The sequence below is a fragment of the Oncorhynchus keta genome, chromosome 13 (assembly GCF_023373465.1).
Source record: "Oncorhynchus keta strain PuntledgeMale-10-30-2019 chromosome 13, Oket_V2, whole genome shotgun sequence".
In the NCBI taxonomy this organism is placed as follows: domain Eukaryota; kingdom Metazoa; phylum Chordata; class Actinopteri; order Salmoniformes; family Salmonidae; genus Oncorhynchus; species Oncorhynchus keta.
The window spans coordinates 24,552,450-24,574,239 of NC_068433.1; the positions used below are offsets into that span (position 1 = coordinate 24,552,450).

The following is a 21,790-nucleotide window of genomic DNA, read 5'->3' on the forward strand; positions in this document are numbered from 1 at the left end:
TCGGAGCACTGGGGCACACCGCCTTCATATCATAGGCCTTCGGTAGCCAAAGCTTAATAATAGCCACACCATACCCAACCTTCCCAAACATTTCTAAACTTATCTAAAGTAAGTCAAGCCATTGTTTATACGAGCAGAAAAGCAAACGTAAACAAGGGAATAAATGCACTACTCTCATCTGTTCCCCATAAAACATCATAACATACATTCAAGTGGGAAACAGAGCGCACAGGAGGTACAACATAATGAAGTAAACAAACCAAAATAAATCATACGAAAATAAAATATAGGCTACAAATAAGCAATGGGGTCTTCTAATAACTCTAATTCATTCATCAATTTCAGGAGTCCTTTTGCCAACGTTTTTTCCACTCATACATTTCAGTAAAAAAATGAATTCAACAATTATTTCTGGAAAGCAATAAGCAAAAGCTGTGTTTTTTTATGCATTTACTTTTATGAATATAAAATGTACCCAAAATAAATAGAACATTCAATAGAATTTCTATGTTCCTATCTTCCATTATTATACCGAAAGTTATACTTTCTTTAGTGAACTGGGTTATTGGAAAGATTTTTGTTTCTAACCAGTCATACATGTCACTCCGAAATGTAGTAATGTAAGCACAAAGGAAAAACAAATGGTCTGTTATTTCAATTTCTGAGTCACAAAATACACTGTTATTGTGATCACAATTGAATCCATGCCTAAGGAAAGTTATTTAAAAATATTTTGAAGTACAATTCCTTCGCTGTAGATGGTATATGAAAAGACAAGTAATTAGTAAGAAATGTCCTAATAATAGGCTTAGTATACATTTGAGATGTGGAATTTCTGCTGAATTGCATAGGAAATACATTGTTTCTTTGTTAGGCAATTTATCACTTGTGAAATTATGCCCATCAATCAGTAATGATGACAAATGAGGGATGTCGACCATATGAGGTACTGTGTTTCTAACCATCAGTGCAAAAGACATTGGGATACTCTAAATAACTTAGCCAAATAGTTGGCGATTGCACTGAAAGTCGATTTTTACACAGAGATCCTCACACAGCATAATATTCCCATTCCTATCTAACAAGTGAACAACAGACAATACATTCCTTTCCATCCAGGCACTAAAATATAAACACTTGTTCCAAATTGGTACGTTGAGAAACAACAGATATATTCTGTTATGTGGTCTGAAGTTGTGTTTGTACAATAACTTCCAGTATGTAAGGACTTGTTGATGGAGGGAAGATCATTTAGTAGTAGCTTTTGTAATGAAAAATAACATCATAAAAGAAAATAAACAATGCCAATTCATTCAAAAATGTGTCTGGGAACGCAGTACAAGAAGCTGTTCTCTTCATTGTAATGCGTTGCTATTTATTCAGTCACAGGGACAGCCAATGGATTGTCCATGTGTAACTGGGTTGGTTGTTTCCACCTGACCCTGCAGAAATATGTAATAATTGTTATTGTACAATATCATTCAAAAGTTTGGGGCCTCTTAGACATTTCCTTGTCTTTTAAAGAAAATCAAAAAAAAATTGTCCATTTAAAATAGCATAAAATTGATCAGAAATATAGTGTAGACATTTTTCATGTTGTAAAATGAATATTGTAGCTGGAAACGGCTGATTTCTAATGGAATATCTACATAGGTGTACAGAGGCCCATTATCAGCAACCATCACTCCTGTGTTCCAATGGCACGTTGTGTTAGCTAATCCAAGGTTATCATTTTAAAAGGCTAATTGATCATTAGAAAGCCCTTTTGCAATTATGTCAGTATAGCTGAAAACGGTTGTTCTGATTAAATAAGCAATAAAACTGTCCTTTAGACTAGTTGAGTATCTGGAGCATCAGCATTTGTGGGTTCGATTACAGGCTCAAAATGGCCAAAAACAAAGCACTTTCTTCTGAAACTTGTCAGTCTATTCTTGTTCTGAGATATGAAGGCTATTCCATGCGAGATCTTGCCAAGAAACTGAACAGAACAGTGTAAACTGTCTCTAACCAGAATAGAAAGTGGAGTGGGAGGCCCCGTTGCACAACTGAGCAAGAGGACAAGTACATTAGAGTGTCTAGTTTGAGAAACAGACGCCTCGCCTCACAAGTCCTCAACTGTCAGCTTCATTAAATAGTGCCCGCAAAACACCAGTCTCAACGTCAACAGTGAAGAGGCGAGTTCCTCTGTTCAGTGTCTGTGTTATTTTGCTCATCTTAATCTTTTATTTTTATTGTCTGGTCTGAGATATAGCTTTTTCTTTGCAATTCTGCTTAGATGGCATGTCTGTCTTCAAATAAATCCAGAGTGAGTGCAAGAGACAGTGAGAGTGAGAGACAGCAGGAGAGCGAGAGTGAGAGACAGCGAGAGAGCGTGAGAAAGTGGTTTTGGGTTGACATGAAACAGCCTGCATTGAATTCCAAGCTCAAGCAGACAGATGGGCAGCTCTTCTTCTATTTGCTAAGCCACTTGATTAGAGCCGCCACACGCTCATCCCACAACAGAATCATCCTTAGAGACCATTAGAGACCTACAGTAAAGCTGTCGTCCACGGGGTTGCATGTAAACGTATATCACCATGAACACCGCAAGCATAACCATCATTCTGCTCACCCTTCTGTCCATCTTCTCAACAACTGAAGGTAAATAATCATTAATTCATCACTTAATATTGTATACTTAATTATGTATTTTATTATTCTACTGCATTTATAAGCTGGGTACTTTAATTTGAAGTTTTAGCAACTAATCAACATTCCAGTAGTGTTGGCGACTCTTTACATGACAGTGTTCTTATTACTGGGTTATTATCCATGTTTATACAAATGAATAACTAAATGTAACTACTACTCATTATTATACTGTGTTTACAGCAGCAACCCTTACCCTAACTCTAGCCCTAACCCGTAACCATAGATATATACACATGAAAGAAAAACACTGAAATTGAACCAAGAGTTTTAAGACAAAGCCATTGTGCTTTCCACCCTACCTCTCTATAGGGATAAATCAACCACGGGTTCTACGCTGCCTTTGCCCCAAAGTGCAGGCTGGTCTTATTCCGTTCAGGGATTTGAAGAGTGTGTGGCACCTCTCTCCTCGCCCACACTGTTCAAAGACTGAAGTCATGTGAGTGTATCCCTCCCTCTAATGATAAATCAACATAACTGAGCATTTATAATCAGTAACCGGTATGATTATTAATACATTTTGACAATGATCTAAAAATGTTGTTGTCCCTCAAATGATAAATCGACACCTTGATAGTTTATCATCAGGTTAATTGTTTTGACAGTGATCTTCAGACTAAGTGTTAAAAACATGAAAATTAACTTGTGATTTAAATAAAGTTCAAGAATGTGCTCAAAGGGTACTGGTGCACATTTTGAAGTGAATTAAAGGGATGGTTTGTAATTCCTGACCTTGAAAGTAGCCTATGGATCATCTATGAACTATGCCTTTAATTATTTTCAGTGTCACACTCAAAAGGGGAGGTCAACTCTGCCTGGACCCAAAGAAACGTTTGGTGAAGATTCTGGTGGAGAGATCAACCAAAAGGTAATAACAATCCTTAACTGAATAATATAGTCCATGGCAGTGCATTGCTGCCATTGCCTTTAATTAGTGAAATCATAGCCTGGTCATACCCAAATCTAACTGCCAGTAGCGCAGGACCTGAAGCAAGGATATGCATTGTATTGATACCATTTGAAAGGAAACACTTTGAAGTTTGTGGAAATGTGAAATGAATGTAGGATAAAGTAGCACATTAGATTTGGTTAAAAAGATAACAAAGAAAAACATGTTTTTTTGTACCATCTTTGAAACGCAAGAGAAAGGCCATCATGTATTATTCCAGCCCAGGTGCAATTTAGATGTTGGCCACTAGATGGCAGCAGTGTATGTGCAAAGTTTTAGACTGATCCAATGAACCATTGCATATCTGTTAAAAATGTTGTATCAAGACTGCCCAAATGTGCCTAATTGGTTTACATTTTCAAGTTCATAATTGTGCACTCCCCTCAAACAATAGCATGGTATTATTTCACTGTAATAGCTACGGTAAATTGGACAGTGCAGTTAGATTAACAAGAATTTAAGCTTTCTGCCTATATCAGATGTCTACGTCGTGGGAATCTTTTCTCTTACTTACAACCTCATGCTAATCAAATTAGTCTATGTTAGCTCAACCGTCCCACGGAGGGGGGCACCGATCCCGTAGAGGTTAACAAAAGCAATGTCCTTAGCTAGTTTGACTTGTTTGTCTTCTATTTTGCAGAATGCAGGAAAGCAATCGTTCTAAAGAGGTTGGAAGCGTCACTCCTGCCCTGTTACACTTGTCAACCAGATGATGGGCATGATTCAACTGGACTGCCTTCCCAGCGACCAATTCTGAAGCACCCACTAGAATACTATGAATCCGATTGGGATATTGCACTGGGAAATAATTATCTTGAGTGGAAGGGTAGATGTGGCATTGTGTGCCCATTTTCTCTATCCACGCACGACTTCATTACCGTCTCATATATCACACCCAAATATATCATCTTATATGAATTATATGTCCATTCATTGTTTTGGTATGTTTATTTCATATAATATGTTTTACTACTTATATGTGTTCATTATATCTTCACCTGTGGAAAAACACAGGTAGGGTCAGAAGGAGGAGTCCTTAAGAAGAGAGCTGCATATAGGTAACTGAAAACAGTCCTTTATAACAGGACTTAAAGACAGTGTCTGTCTATTGATGCTTTCATTTTCTAACTTGTCCAAGCAAGCAAATAAAAACAACATATTCATATCTGCTGACTGTCTCTGTATAACGTTCCACTTTCAGTCAAGCCTTTGGTTTCCAGACAAAAAAAGCTCTATAGCAAAGACAATGGCAGAGCTGTTGGTAAACTAAATGTCGTTCCCTATGTCCCACAATTCCCTATATAGCGCACTACTTTTAACCAGAGCCCTATGGGCCCTTGTCAAACATAGTGCTCTATATATAGAACAGGGTTCCATTTGGGATGCAGGCAGTGTGTTTTGATGCCTTGACCTGGTGATGACAATGTCTCACACAGTGCCTGCAGAAGCTGCAGCATGTGACTTACTGTTGAAGGTTATTACTAAAGACAATGAGCACAAGTCATTGCATCTTCTTTTGTATCCTGGCCAAAACCCTCATTTACCAAAACACAGAGGTCTTGGTATGGTGCCAATACTTTAAGAAAAAGACTCATTGTGAGAACATGGAAATAGAATGAGCCCGGATTATTTGCATTAGTTTTGTGGGAAGCACATGCAGAGAACAACATTTGGAGCCAGTTTCTTAGACACAGATACATCAAGCCTAGTCCTGGACTAAAAGTCTTTTTAAATTGAGATTCTCCATTAATTTGAGCATGCTTTTTTAGCCCCGAACTAAGTTTAGACTGAATCTGTGTCTGGGAAACCAGCCCTGTGTGACAAATGACAGCAGTTTTAAGACGAATAGGTTCAACTTTTGTTCATATTTTTTTCTTAGAGTATTTCTGAGTTTAATGTCTTAGTAGAATATATACAGTGGGGAGAACAAGTCATGTATCGCAAGATCTTGGCCAACAACCTCCTTCCCTCAGTAAGAGCATTGAAAATGGGTTGTGGCTGGGTCTTCCAGCATGACAACGACCCGAAACACACAGCCAGGGCAACTAAGGAGTGGCTCCATAAGAAGCATCTCAAGGTCCTGGAGTGGCCTAGCCAGTCTCCTGACCTGAACCCAATAGAACATCTTTGGAGGGAGCTGAAAGTCCATATTGCCCAGCGATAGCCCCGAAACCTGAAGGATCTGGATAAGGTCTGTATGGAGGAGTGGGCCAAAATCCCTGCTGCAGTGTGTGCAAACCTGGTCAAGAACTATAGGAAACGTATGATCTCTGTAATTGCAAACAAAGGTTTCTGTACCAAATATTAAGTTCTGCTTTTCTGATGTATCAAATACTTATGTCATGCAATAAAATGCTAATTAATTACTTAAAAATCATACAATGATTTTCTGGATTTTGTTTTAGATTCTGTCTCTCACAGTTGAAGTGTACCTATGATAAAAATTACAGACCTCTACATGCTTTTAAAGTAGGAAAACCTGCAAAATCGGCAGTGTATCAAATACTTGTTCTCCCCACTGTATCTTCACATCAGTTTATGTGATCAGACACACAGTATTTACCTTGTGTATGACTCCCTAAGTTGTTTAGGTGTCCTGTGTTTAATAGGCTTACACTGCTAAGTGTCTCCAACCTTAGATGGCCCCTGCTATTTTCCAGACCTCTGCCTTGCAGGCACACGAGACAGACCAGCTCATGACTACCTTTTGGTAAACATGGTGTGAACACACACAGAAACACATACTTGCGGTAGGGACATTCCTGAAGAAATCTCCATCTGTTATTGTTGAGGGAGCTACAGCAGATGCCTTTAGAAACCATCACATCATCACCCGCCTGCCCATCCGCACTAGACAGGTTAACATTTTATTTAATTGTATTTCTTTAACTTTTATTTATCCCCAGGAAGTCCTATCAAGGTTACAAGGCCTCTTTACCACCTCTTTATCATGAAGCTGTGTCTCCTGCTGGCTCTAGTGGGCAACTACTATATATTCTTTGCCAATGGTTAGACCCAAATATAGAAACATTCTATATAGAAATGTTATTTAGAACAAGCATGCCATGTGACATGTGGAATAAGGAATCACCTTTGCTCTATTTGTGACATTTCTACAAAACCCACAATGTTTGCCTAACTGTGTTGGTCGGCATTCGTTTCTATCTTCATCTACATTATTGTATAGTTTTTTTAATGTACTGTAATGTGTAGAGCGAGATGGCGTTAATGGCTTCTATGCTCATCATAGTTAAACAAGTTAATATGTAGAGGATCACATCACACCCTGTGGTCATCCTATGTATATACACAATAATACAGTCTGTCTAATACCAAGTCTGGAACTAACAGGACACGGAATAGCTTCTACCAGTGGATGCTCCTCAGACGAGGAAGGGGAGGACCATCCTCCTCAGTGAAATTTCATAAAAGTAAAAATAGTGAAACATTTTAAAAAGTTTCCCTTTTTAGATAAAACAATATTAAATATATGCATATGTCACCAAATAATTGATTAAATAAAAAATAGGATATGTTGCAATGAAGGTCTACAGTAACTTCAACAGCACTGTCTGGGGTAGCACCTTGGTGCAGCCGGAGGACAGCAAGCTTCCATCCTACTCTGGCAACATTGACTTCAATACAATACCTAGGAGGCTCGTAGGTCTCACCCCTTCCATAGATATACATGGTAATTATGACCACTTCCGGAGGACGTGCTCCAACCAATCAAAGCTTTTGGAGGAAGAAATACCATGTTGTCCGTCCATTCATCAAATTAGGATCAGAGAATTAACCTATTGATTTGTATTGGGATTGTGCCACAGAGCGTAATGGGGATTCTATCTGTTGAGAAGCTTGGTGACATCATTGGATAGGGATTAAGACTGAAAATGGATAGTTCAGCATTTTTGGATATTATTAAATTCAAATGAGTTTTTTTTCAAATGACATGAGTCTGAGGAGGAATATTATAAATTGTTTTCTTACTTTAAGAACTTTATTTTTGTGTCCAGTAAAGGCAATTTATTTAAATTTGCCTTGCTAATTTAAATGGCTAGCTAACTACTGTACCAGCACGAGTGTGCAGTTTTCTGCGCCAGAATGGTAGAATAGCTAACGCTGCTGAAAATGTTGGGTCCGTGTGGACTTTTTGTCGAAGAACCCCTTGCATTCTCTGGGGTACATGGAAAAAGTGTGAATTAAAAGCGAGGGTGGACCACTGCCTGAGATCAGTTTCATGAAGAAGAATGAAAAGGTGAGGGTGTTCAATACCACCTGATCAAAAGTATAGATTGTTAAAACCTCTTACACGGAACCCAAACAGTCTGCGCGCGTTCACTATCGTGCATAAATTTATGTTGATCGCGTTTGGTGTAGACCAAACGACACGTAGGTTGAAATATCAAAACAAACTCTAAACCAATGACATTAATTTGGGGACAGGTCAAAAAGCATTAAACATGTATGGCAATTTATATAGTTAGCTTGCACTTGCTAGCTAATTTGTCCTGGGATATAAACATTGAGTTGTTATTTTACCTGAAATGCGCAAGGTCCTCTACCCCGCCAATTAATCCACACATAAAACGGTCAACAGAATCGTTTCTAGTTATCTCTCTTACTTCCAGGCTTTTTCATCTTTGAACTTATATGGTGATTAGCATCTATACTTTCATAGTATTACCATGACAACTGGTAAAACATTTCATCTTTCAATACCCAAGTGGGTATAACCAATGAGGAGATGACACGTGGGTACCTGCTTCTATAAACCAATGAGGAGGCAGGACTTGCAGCACAATCTGCGTCAGAAATAGGAATGACTTCTATTTGAGCCCTTTGCAACACAGACTCTCGTTGACGCACGCGAGCAGTGTGGGTGCAATAATTGAATAACATGGATTTCTACATTTATTTTGCAATGCTCGCGCACGCGACATGTCTGGTCTGGTCAGCATGTTATGGATCGCGGACTGCTAGCAGTCCACCTGAGACAACATCCGATGAAATTGCAGAGCACCAAATTCAGAATAAGAAAATCAAAGTATTAAACATTCATGAACATACAAGTGTCTTACCTCATTTAAAAGGTTAACTTCTTGTTAATCCAACCGCGTCGTCAGATTTCAAAAAGGCTTCACGGCCGAAAGCATACCATGCGATTATCTGGAGGACAGCGCCCCAAATCAAAATAGTTTTTCAACCAGCACCGGCTTCACAAAAATCACAAATAGTGATAAAATCACTTACCTTTTGAAGATCTTCCTCTGTTTGCAATCCCAAGGCTCCCAGCTCCACAACGAATGTTTGTTTTGTTCGATAAAGTCCTTTATATCCAAAAAAGTCAGTTTAGTTGGCATCATTGGTTTCCCGCAATCCACTCCTTCAACATGCATACAAAGGAATCCAAAAAGCTACCGATAAACTTCGTCCAAACAAGTCAAACAATGTTTCTAATCAATCCACAGGTACCCTAATATGTAAATAAACTACAATATTTCAGATGGAAAGAAGGGTGTTCAATAGAAAAGGAAACTAATGAAGAGTGTGCCCTCGTTTACACGCTCCAAAAGTCTACCTGTCCTGATGAGAACACCTTGGATAAACTACAACTACTTGTTCAAGAAACAAGCCTGAAACCCTTTCTAAAGACTGATCTTTCTAAAGATCTAGTGGAAGCCATAGGAACTGCAACCTGGGTCCAATTTATTTGTATATCCCATAGGCTAGCATTGAAAAGGCCTGTGACCTCAAAAGAAAACATTTTTCCTTTGGTTTTCCCCTGCCATATCAATGCTGTTATACTCAGACATTATTTAATCAGTTTTAGAAACTTCAGAGTGTTTTCTATCCAAGTATATGCATATATTAGCTCCTGGGCCTGAGTAACAGGCAGTTTACTTTGGAAACGTCAGTCACCCGGAAATTCAGGATACTGCCCCCCTCGCCTTAAGAAGGAATCCTTTCATCAAGCCGCCTTTCATAAAGTTCCGCCGACAAGGGCAACTATAAGGAGCTTGCAGAGGTAATTGCACGTTACGATGCTTTACTTGCTGAACTTATCGAACTTTCAACTCTTTTTTGGGATGTCGAAAACAATTCTGAATGATTCCAGCACATAATCCATTAAAAGATTAAAGAGAATGACGCTGCGCATTCTTTCGCGTGTGCTCAAGTAGGCTTTCCACTTTCCTCTGGTATTTATTTAGCAAAGATGATAACACATACTCACTCCGAACAGACACTCAAAAACGCATTATATAAATGTTGCAGCAGCCTGAACTACACCTAAACATTAGAAATCTGACATGCTGTATGGGATGAAAACAAGATTATTCTTCAGTCTCATCAACTGTAGGCTAGCTGCATACAGCCTATGCCCACTGTCTATCCGGTCAGGGTCAACTCATTGGTAACGTTATGTATTTATAGTCCGTTTGTGTGTCAGGAAAAAACGTGAATGTGCTCAAATTGAGTTTATATTAAAAATTGGGCTGGCTAGGCTGCATATACGTTTTTAATCCATAATGATTAACTGGAATTAATGAATCAACATAGTGGCGACAGATGTGAGTAAATGTTTTGTAAGGCCTACAGCTGCATAGGCCTGCATGATGTAAACATGCATAAAAGCTAGCTCATCCCTGTGAGTTCTATTGTCTATCAGTTGTTGTCTATGTGTCTGGGTAGAGGAAATCCCCCTCCTAATCTAGTCTAAATATAATTTATAGGAACAAGTATAAGGTAGATGCAGTTTGACAGGGTTTTCAGGGCCCCCAAGGGCCAGGAGATTTTTTCAAGAGTGAAAAACAATCATGTGACCTGATTAGAAAAATCTGGTCCAATCATAGCCCATATAAAACCTTTTTACGGCTGATTAATCACTGTCATACCTTTTATAGGGTCCAGAGTGTTCCTAGTTAGGTTAACATATATAAGGAAAAACTCCAAGCCCCAAGGTGTATGAAGCCATGTCTCATGTGTCCACTCTTCCACTGGCACATTGAATGGTTCCTCTCCAAGCACTGTGAGTACACCTCTACATTTTCTCTCATTCCTGTATGTCGAGTCAATCACATACACAATCCCCATTGTTACACACGAATGATTTTACTCCTTGCTTGGACTAACTCATTCCTAGCTCTTTTGTCTAACTGCGTAGTGTGTTGTGTTATTGTTTTTTGTCTTCCCAGTCAAATCCTGCCCTGCACTGAACTCAAGCCTCTGAACACCTCGACTCATGCCTCATACCCTCAGTCATTCACTGCTGTGGTCCCTTTCCAACACAGTGTAAGTAGCCCTCTCATTCCCATTCCCCATAACATGGTACAATAAATGTCTTTATTAAATGCTTTAGGTTAAAATAATGAGTCTTTTTGACGATTTTCGAAACACACTTTGTCGTCTCCGTGCGTTTACTCACCTATACCGTGGGTCTCCCATGATCCTCAATTTTTCAAGTCACCAACCTCCACTGGTTCTACCCCCAAGCCATAAGACTGCTGAACAAGACTTGCTAAATAGCTAATGAAATGGCTTCCCGTACTACCTGTATTGACCCATTTCTGCACTAACTCCCTCTCACTGACTCTATACACACACTGGACTCTACCCACCCACTCATACTGACACCCCAACACACACAACATATGCCCACACAACACGTGTACTGACGCCACACACATTTACTCACTGTGGCTATTGTCAATTATCTATCCTTTTGCTTAGTCACTTTGTACCTACCAATATGTACATATAGCTACCTCAATTACCTCGTACCCCTGCACATCAACTCATTGTTCACTGTGCATTTATTCCTCGTGTCACTATTTCTATTTTGTTTTATCTTTAACTCTGGATTGTTGGAAAAGGCCTGTAAGTAACCATTTCACTGTTAGTCTACAGCTGTTGTTTAAGAAAAGTACAAAAGTACAGAACATTTGACAGTTTACAACTGAATATCATCAGTAAACACTGGACCTTAAAGTTAACTTTTATTGGGCCAGCTCCTTAGATGTCTCTCCAAGTGTGTGTGTGTGTGTTTATGTGAATGAGGAACTGTAGAGAGCAAACACTTTTGTGTTGCAATAATGGACTCTGTCTCTATCCAATACACAAAACAAAATAATGAAAACATATTTTAACAAAATCTCTTTGGATTGTATGAACTAAAAGATTGATGAATTGTTCTTGGTATGCACCCAATCGGGAGGGATTACAACAGACAATGCCTGTGTAATCAGCTGGAGTCCAGACAGAGCGTCAAGATCCTTCCCAGAGGGCCACACTGCAAGACCACAGAGGTCATGTGAGTGACTCTATGGTCGAATTTCTGCCTGACAACATTGGGGACACATGCCAGATCTTATAAAGCCTGGAAAGCAGTGCTTCATTTGTGTATCGGGAGGTGCCAGAACAAAAAGTGAGCACAAGAGGGGGGTAACTTGGGGAGCTCGGAGGTACCGGATGAGAAAAATAAAATGACCTTTATAATAAAACATTGCATGCACATCATCACATTTGCATAGAGCAGTAGAGTAGAGGCATTGCACACATGGGGAAAATATGGCCTAGGGTCCGGGAAAATATTTGTATTTTTATAAATGCATTTTATGCAATTCTACATCCTTTAACATAAAAATATATATATATATATATACTTTTTTTATTTTACTAGGCAAGTCAGTTAAAAACAAATTCTTATTTTCAATGACTGCCTAGGAACAGTGGGTTAACTGCCTGTTCAGGGGCAGAATGACAGATTTGTACCTTGTCAGCTCAGATTTGTACCTTGTCAACCTTTCGGTTACTAGTCCAACACTCTAACCACTAGGCTACCCTGCCGCCATGATTGAATGACTGAAGACCTTGGCATAATCTTTAATGCTGTGTTCATAACAACTGGGAACTCGGAATTCGGGAAATCTCCTACTTCTTACCAGTGCATTGAAGACAATTGGGAACTCCGGAAAAAAAAACTAAAACCGACTGGGCAAATTCATTTTGAACGGTCATCCAACTCTGTATTCCAAGTTTGGAACTCAAGCCTCTTTTTAGAGCTCAAACGTTCTGACGTAATGATTTCCCCAGAGTTCCCAGTTGTCCTGAAAGCACCATAGTACCACGCAAATTATCGGAATGACAGGCATCTTTGAAACTGACAAACTGAGGATCTGAGATAGATAAACCGACACTGTCTTGAATCCATCAATAGCCTAGACCTAGGTGTGTGGAGACACACATTGTACAATATGAGGAGTAAATTATAGTTTTAAAAGTGATATCCAGTTTCACTGCCTCACCCAACGATGCACAGCTCAAAGGCTCTTTTTCTCTCTGATTTGACTTTTTAAAACAATATTTGGAACTTGATGAAATATTTTGGTAGCCTTCAGCAGCCCGATTTAGAATGTTCTCTATTTCAACAAGAGCCAATTGCTTTTCAACCTGTGTTTTCCCGAGATTGTATTTGAAATATTGTTAAAGGGCTGTTTTTGTCTGCCTGCTGTTTGTTCATTGACATACAGTGGGGAGAACAAGTATTTGATACACTGCCGATTTAGCAGGTTTTCCTACTTACAAAGCATGTAGAGGTCTGTAATTTTTATCATGGGTACACTTCAACTGTGAGAGACGAAATCTAAAACAAAAGTCCAGAAAATCACATTGTATGATTAAGTATTTCATTTGCATTTTATTGCATGACATAAGTATTTGACACATCAGAAAAGCAGAACTTAATATTTGGTACAGAAACCTTTGTTTGCAATTACAGAGATCATACATTTCCTGTAGTTCTTGACCAGGTTTGCACACACTGCAGCAGGGATTTTGGCCCACTCCTCCATACAGACCTTCTCCATATGCTTCAGGTTTCGGGGCTATCGCTGGGCAATACTGACTTTCAGCTCCCTCCAAAGATTTTCTATTGGGTTCAGGTCTGGAGACTGGCTAGGCCACTCCAGGACCTTGAGATGCTTCTTACGGAGCCACTCCTTAGTTGCCCTGGCTGTGTGTTTCGGGTCGTTGTCATGCTGGAAGACCCAGCCATGACCCATCTTCAATGCTCTTACTGAGGGAAGGAGGTTGTTGGCCAAGATCTCGCGATACATGGTCCCATCCATCCTCCCCTCAATACGGTGCAGTCGTCCTTGCCACTTTGCAGAAAAGCATCCCCAAAGAATGATGTTTCCACCTCCATGCTTCAAAGTTGGGATGGTGTTCTTGGGGTTGTACTCATCCTTCTTCTTCATCCAAACACGGTGAGTGGAGTTTAGTCCAAAAAGCTCACAGGTCTGTGAGAGCCGGAATTCTTGCTGGTTGGTAGGTGATCAAATACTTATGTCATACAATAAAATGCAAATGAATTACTTAAAAATCATACAATGTGATTTTCTGGATTTTTGTTTTAGATTCTGTCTCTCACAGTTGAAGTGTACCTATGATAAAAATTACAGACCTCTACATGCTTTGTAAGTAGGAAAACCTGCAAAATCAGCAGTGTATCAAATACTTGTTCTCCCCACTGTATTTGCAGTGTATTCCCAACTGTAAGCTATGCCTTGTTTTATGTATACACTCTACAGCTACGCAATAATAAAATAAGATATTGAACCTCTGGGGCAAAATTATAGGCTTTCTCCTGGTATAATGTTTTACACATTTAAAAGTCTCTCAGCCTATCACACAATGTTATGCAAATGAGTTGCTGAATGTGAGGATGCGGGAGGCATGCTGAGGAAGAGTTTTTGGGAAGGCGTTGCTTGCGGGCTGGTCATTGCTGGGGTGCACTGTCTGTTCCTCCATATGAACTATCAACTTGATTATTCCATGGGAGATCAGTGTCCTAAACTGTTTACGCTAGTCAACAAACAATGTGCGAGTTTCGGTGGCCTTACAGGTTTGTTACACTATTCTGAATTATTACATTTATTTCCAAACAGACAGCAGTAGTCTAACTCTCACCCCCCCCCACACACCCACATTGAGTTAAATGTATCCAGGGTGCTGCAGCTCCTCTATAACCCTATGATTATATAAGGAAATAAATTACAACGTGCAACGCTGGAGATATGTCTTTCAGAGCAGAGAAAGGGAGTGAGATTATAGAAAGTGAATCTCGTTCTAGTTCTTGTGACAGCGGATTAACAAGGCAACTCTTGTAAGCTCCCTACCGCCTCCCTCTTGGCCCTAACCCCTTGATGTTTGCAGATCTGTCGGGTCTGGGTAGGTATAAGTAGTGCAGTGTCGGAGCTTCCACCACATTGCTTAGATCTGACAGATCTGCAGAATCCAAGGGTTAGGGCCAAGGGTGAGGGTTAGGTATTGATTTGAGACTGGCTGCTAGCCCCTCTAGGCAATTGTGGAGATCTGAGAGGACTGGATGGGTGTAAACAATATGGTGGTATATCCATCTGGACCTCTGATTGGCCAGGTGAAATGTTGCCATATTGCTTTCACCTATCCAATCCCCTCAGGTCTACCCACGTTCATAGGGAGTAGGGGCTTAATTTGTTTGCAATTCCTCCAGACAGAAGCGTGGAACACATTTCCCATGAAGTTACTCGCACATGTATCAAACTCAATGACCCCAATCTCCTGTCTGTTTTTAGAGTGGAAACAGTGTGAACATCCCAAAATATTACTCCAACTTCCAAAGAAATGGATTCACCTCATTTCCCAAAAAAAGTCTGACATTTGATGCAAATGAGCCTGACAAAGCATCTGTAATATAATCTGGAGAGTAATGATGAGCTGACATACCCCTGTCTGTAACAGTGGAAGTGTCTGTATAAACAGTGGATGTGTCATGGAGCTGTCTGTACAGCCACAGTGACTGTGTCTTGTTTTCCAGTGCTGGTCTGGTGAGTGGAGAGAAGATCTGCCTGAACTCTCACTCTGGCTGGGTGAAGAAACTTGCTCGCTTCGTCGTCGAGAGGCAGTCACAGAAAGGATGAATCTATAGATTAAGCAGAGTAAGTTCTTTGTCCTCTGTAGTTCTGTTCTGCAATCATCCCTCCAAGCAAAAGTTGTGAGTCAACCTTATTTCAAATTACTACACTGAACAAAAATATAAACGCAACATGCAACAATTTCAACGATTTTACCGAGTTACAGTTCATATAAGGAAATAAATTAATTAATTAGGCCCTAATTTATGGATTTCACATGACTAGGCAGGGGCGCAGCCATGGGTGGGCCTGGGAGGGCATAGGCTCACCCACTGGCAGCAGCATACCAACCTGCATCCCACTGCTGGCTTGCTTCTGAAGCTAAGCAGGGTTGGTCCTGGTCAGTCCCTGGATGGGAGACCAGATGCTGGAAGTGGTGTTGGAGGGCCAGTAGGAGGCACTCTTACCTCTGGTCCAAAAAATAGCCCAATGCCCCAGGGCAGTGACACTGCCCTGTGTAGGGTGCTGTCTTTCGGATGGGACATGAAACTGGTGTCCTGACTCTCTGAGGTCACTAAAGATCCCATGGCACTTATTGTAAGAGTAGGGGTGTTAACCCTGGTGTCCTGGCTAAATTCTGGAAAAACTCTGGACCTTATAAGGTATGACATGATTAATTTGTTGTAAAAATATTTAAAATGGGCTATGATGGGACCAGAGTTTTTCTAATCAGGTGGTTAAATTATTATTTTTTTAACTCCTGGAAAAACTCCTTGCCTTGGGGAGGATGAAAACTCTGTCAAACTGCAGCAACCCTGTACTTGTTCATATGAATTATGTTTAAAAGAAGGACTAGGGATTCTATAAACAGACATAGAGAAGCAACATGATTGGTCAATAAAACTCACAGGGCTGAGCTTGCTTTCTGCTTGTTTGCATCGTGGAGTCCACTCTTGCCCTATGCAACTGTTGTGCCGAATTAAAAATGTACTCACAGTCTGTCAGATATTGGGTTTATTCATCCAGTTAATAATTTGGGGTTGAAAAAGTTTATGTAGCCTAGTCAGCCCAAGTTTAAATATAAATAATTTACCCTGGTCGGAGGGACACGGCGCATAGTAGGCTGGACTATGCAGCTGCTGTTGTTGGAACCCTACAGTTGATCAGACTGAAAAATAGTCAAGTTTCCATTCAATACAGCAGTGGATCCAAACTGTGGGGTCGGCATAATTTGTTCTTATTTTTTTTAAGGAACTCAGTCTGGCTTTCAATTTACTCTTGAAAGTTGTAGTGGTAGAATGCACAAGGTGCAATTTCGAAATTGGGTAGTGCATCAGTTTTCCTCTTGTCACTACCATAGAGTAGTGCTCAGCGATTTAACCAAAATACTGGTGATTTTTCTGTTTTAAACAACTAATTGACCGACATCGGTTAAATGATTTTGAATTCCATTTTGGATATAAATTCAGCAAAAAAAAGAAACATCCCTTTTACAGGACCCTGTTTTTCAAAGACAATTAGTAAAATTCCAAAATAACTTCACAGATCTTCATTGTAAAGGGTTTAAACACGGTTTCCGGAAACATGCTTGTTCAATGAACCATAAACAATTAATGAACATGCACCTGTGGAACGGTCGTTAAGACACTTTATTTTATTTTTACGTTATTTTACCAGGTAAGTTGACTGAGAACACGTTCTCATTTGCAGCAACGACCTGGGGAATAGTTACAGGGGAGAGGAGGGGGATGAATGAGACAATTGTAAACTGGGGATTATTAGGTGACCGTGATGGTTTGAGGGCCAGATTGGGAATTTAGCCAGGACACCGGGGTTAACACCCCTACTCTTACGATAAGTGCCATGGGATCGTTAATGACCTCAGAGTCAGGACACCCGTTTAACGTCCCATCCGAAAGACGGCACCCTACACAGGGCAGTGTCCCCAATCACTGCCCTGGGGCATTTGGATATTTTTTAGACCAGAGGAAAGAGTGCCTCCTACTGGCCCTCTAACACCACACTAACAGCTTACAGACGGTAGGCAATTAAGGTCACAGTTATGAAAACTTAGGACACTAAAGAGCCCTTTCTACTGACTGAAAAACACCAAAAGAAAGATGCCCAAGGTCCCTGCTCATCTGCTTTAGGCATGCTGCAAGGAGGCATGAGGACTGCAGATGTGGCCAGGGCAATAAATTGCAATGTCTGTACTGTGAGACGCCTAAGACGGTGCTACAGGGAGGCAGGAAGGACAGCTGATCATCCTCACAGTAGCAGACCACGTGTAACAACACCTGCACAGGATCGGTACATCCGAACATCACACCTGCGGGACAGGTACAGGATGGCAACAACAACTGCCCGAGTTACATCCTAAATGCACAATCCCTCCATCAGTGCTCAGTCTGTCCGCAATAGGCTGAGAGAGGCTGGACTGAGGGTTTGTAGGCCTGTTGTAAGGCAGGTCCTCACCAGACATCCCCGGCAACAACGTAGTCTATGGGCACAAATCAAGTCGCGGTTTTGTCTCATCCGATGGTCGGATTCGTGTTTATTGTCGAAGGAATGAGAGTTACACCGAGGCCTGTAGTCTGGAGCAGGATCGATTTGGATGTGGAGGGTCCGTCATGGTCTGGGGCGGTGTGTCACAGCATCATCGGACTGAGCTCGTTGTCATTGCAGGCAATCTCAACGCTGTGCGTTACAGGGAAGACATCCTCCTCCCTCATGTGGTACCATTCCTGCAAGACAGGAATGTCAGTGTTCTGCCATGGCCAGCGAAGAGCCCGGATCTCAATCCCATTGAGCACCTCTGGGACCTGTTGGATCGGAGGGTGAGGGCTAGGGCCATTCCCCCCAGAAAAGTCTGGGAACTTGCAGGTGCCTTGGTGGAAGAGTGGGGTAACATCTCACAGCAAGAACTGGCAAATCTGGTACCGCCCATGAGGAGGAGATGTACTGTATGACTTAATACAGCTGGTGGCTACACCAAATACTGATTTTTACCCACCCCACTTTGTTCAGGGACGCATTATTCCATTTCTGTTAGTTACATGTCTGTGGAACTTGTTCAGTTTATGTCTCAGTTGTTGGATCTTGTTATGTTCATACAAACATTTACACATGTTAAGTTTGCTGAAAATAAATACAGTTGACAGTGAGGATGTTTATTTTTTGCTGAGTTTCTTTCTTTCTGTGAGCTCAATACACACACAGCACAGTTTCTCTAAAGGTAAATCAGATCCAGCCTGAACTGTGCGATGTAGTAGGGAGTTGTACAGTTGGAAGTTTACATACACCTTAGCCAAATACATTAAACTCAGTTATTCACAATTTCTGACATTTAATCCTAGTAAATATTCTATGTCTTCGGTCAGTTAGGATCACCACTTTATTTTAAGAATGTGAAATGTCAGAATAATAGTAGAGAGAATTGTTTATTTCAGCTTTTATTTCTTTCATCACATTCCTAGTGGGTCAGAAGTTTACATACACTCAATTAGTATTTGGTAGCATTGCCTTAAACAATTTAAACTTGAGTCAAACGTTTCAGCAAGCCTTCCACAAGCTTCCCACAATAAGTTGGGTGAAATTTGGCCCATTTCTCATGACAGAGCTGGTGTAACTGAATCAGGTTTGTAGGCATCCTTGCTCGCACACACTTTTTCAGTTCTGCCCACAAATATTCTATAGGATTGAGGTCAGGGCTTTGTGATGGTCACTCAAATACCTTGACTTTGTTGTCCTTAAGCCATTTTGCCACAACTTTGGAAGTATGATTGGCGTCATTGTCCATTTGGAAGACCCATTTGCAACCAAGCATTAACTTCCTGACTGATGTCTTGAGATGTTGCTTCAATATATCTACATAATTTTCCTTCCTCATGATGCCTTATATTTTGTAAGGTGCGCCAGTCCCTCCTGTAACAAAGCACCCCCACAACATGATGCTGCCGTGCTTCACGGTTGGGATGGTGTTCTTCAGCTTGCGAGCATCCCCTTTTTCCTCCAAACATTATGATGGCCATTATAGCCAAACAGCTCTATTGTTGTTTCATCAAACCAGAGGACATTTCTCCAAAAAGTACGATCTTTGTCCCCATGTGCAGTTGCAAACCATAGTCTGGCTTTTTTACGGCTGTTTTGGATTAGTGGCTTCATCCATGCTGAGCGGCCTTTCAGGTTATGTCAATATAGGACTCGTTTTACTGTGAATTTAGATACTTTTGTACCTGTTTCCTCCAGCATCTTCACAAGGTCCTTTGCTGTTGTTCTGGGATTTATTTGCACAGTACGCGTCTCCTTCCTGAGCTGTACGACAGTTGCGTTGTCCCATGGTGTTTATGCTCGCGTACTATTGTTTGTACAGATGAACGTGGTACCTTCAGGCGTTTGGAAATTGCTCCCAAGGATGAACCAGACTTCAGGCACATATATCTATGGGTGTTTTGAATGAATCATCACCTTTTATAGGAATGCTCACAGCGAAGGCATGTCTGCGTATTCTCTATGTTGCATGTTCCGTTGCAAACTGAACATCTCTCGAACAACTTCAGCAGGCTATCCTCAAAAAACAATGTTCTGTTTGTTCTGTTCTCTTCTTTGGACACTGCTAACAAACCTCCAAACAAGCTTCAACGCCACACAACACTCCTTCCGTGGCCTCCAATTGCTTTTAAATGCTAGTAAAACTAAGTGCAGGCTCTTCAACCGATTGCTGCCCGCACCCTCCCGCCCGACTAGCATCACTACTCTGGACAGTTCTGACTTAGAATGTGTGGACAAATACCTAGGTGTCTGGTTAGACTAAACTCTCCTTCCAGACTCACATTAAGCATCTCCAATCCAAAATTAAATGTAGAATCTGCTTCCTATTTCGCAACAAAGCCTCCTTCACTCATGCTAGCAAACATACCCTCGTAAAACTGACTATCCTACCGATCCTTGACTTTGGCGATGCCATTTACAAAATAGCCTCCATCACTCTACTCAGCAAACTGGATGCAGTCTATCACAGTGCCATCCGTTTTGTCACCAGAAGTCCCATATACTACCCACCACTGCGACCTGTATGCTCTCGTTGGCTGGCCCTCACTACATATTTGTCGCCAAACCCACTGGCTCCAGGTTATCTATAAGTCTTTTCTAGTTAAAGCCCCACCATCTCAGCTCACTGGTCACCATAGCAACACCCACCCATAGCACACGCTCCAGCAAGTATATTTCACTGGTCATCCCCAAAGCCAACACTTCCTTTGGCCGCCTTCCAGTTCTCTGCTGCCAATGACTGGAACAAATGGCAAAAATCACTGAAGCTGGAGACTTATATCTCCCTCTCTAACTTTAAGCATCAGCTGTCAGAGAATCTTACCAATCACTGCACCTGTACACAGCCAATCTGTAAATAGCACACCCAACTACCTCATCCCCATATTATGACTTACCGTCTTGCTCTTTTGCACCCCAGTATCTCTACTTGCACATCATCTTCTGCACATCTATCACTCCAGTGTTAATGCTAAATTGTAATTATTTCACCTCTTAAGTCCTATTTATTGCCTTACCTCCCTACTCTTCTACATTTGCACACACTGTACATATATTTTTCTATTGTGTTATTGACTGTACTTTTGTTTATGTGTAACTATGTGTTGTTGTTTTTGTCACACTGCTTTGCTTTATCTTGGCCAGGTCGCAGTTGTAAATGAGAACTTCTTCTCAACTGGCCTACCTGGTTAAATAAAGGTGAAATATATATTTTTAATGTTGGAATGTTGCTGCAGGGACTTGCTTCCATTCAGCCACAAGAGCATTAGTGAGGTGGGGCACTGGTGTTGGTTGATTAGGCCTGGCTCGCACTCGGCTTTCCAATTCATCCCAAAGGTGTTCGATGGAGTTGAGGTCAGGGCTCTGTGCAGGCCAGTCAAGTTCTTCCCAAGTCATTTCTGTATGGACCTCGCCTTGCGCACAGGGGCATTGTCATGCTGATACACGAAAGGGCCTTGCCCAAACTGTTGTCACAAAGTTGGAAGCACAGAATCGTATCTAGTATTTCATAATATGCTGTAGCGTTAAGATTTCCCTTCACTGGAACTAAGGGGCCTAGCCCGAACCATGAAAAACAGCCCCAGACCATTATTTATCCTCCACCAAACTTTATATTTAGCATTGTGTATTGAGGCAGGTTCTCATGGCATCCGCCAAACCCAGATTTGTCCGTCGGACTGCCAGATGGTAAAGCATGATTCATCACTCC

At 40.9% G+C, this 21,790-nt stretch overlaps 1 protein-coding gene across 1 annotated transcript; it reads left to right on the top strand.

The window, feature by feature from the left end:
• Nucleotides 1-2,160: 2,160 nt before the first annotated feature.
• Nucleotides 2,161-4,802, top strand: LOC118392643 (permeability factor 2-like). The gene is made up of 4 exons (XM_035784684.2): nt 2,161-2,640; nt 3,001-3,127; nt 3,473-3,556; nt 4,278-4,802. The coding sequence occupies exons 1-4, from the start codon at nt 2,577-2,579 to the stop codon at nt 4,348-4,350; spliced, it is 348 nt and encodes a 115-aa protein (XP_035640577.1). The 5' UTR covers nt 2,161-2,576; the 3' UTR covers nt 4,351-4,802.
• Nucleotides 4,803-21,790: the final 16,988 nt, after the last annotated feature.

Coding starts and splice junctions, on each gene's coding strand:
- LOC118392643 (XM_035784684.2), top strand. CDS start 2,577: ATGAACACCGCAAGCATAACCATCATTCTGCTCACCCTTCTGTCCATC. Junction 2,641..3,000: donor CATCTTCTCAACAACTGAAG/GTAAATAATCAT, acceptor ACCTCTCTATAG/GGATAAATCAACCACGGGTT. Junction 3,128..3,472: donor TGTTCAAAGACTGAAGTCAT/GTGAGTGTATCC, acceptor AATTATTTTCAG/TGTCACACTCAAAAGGGGAG.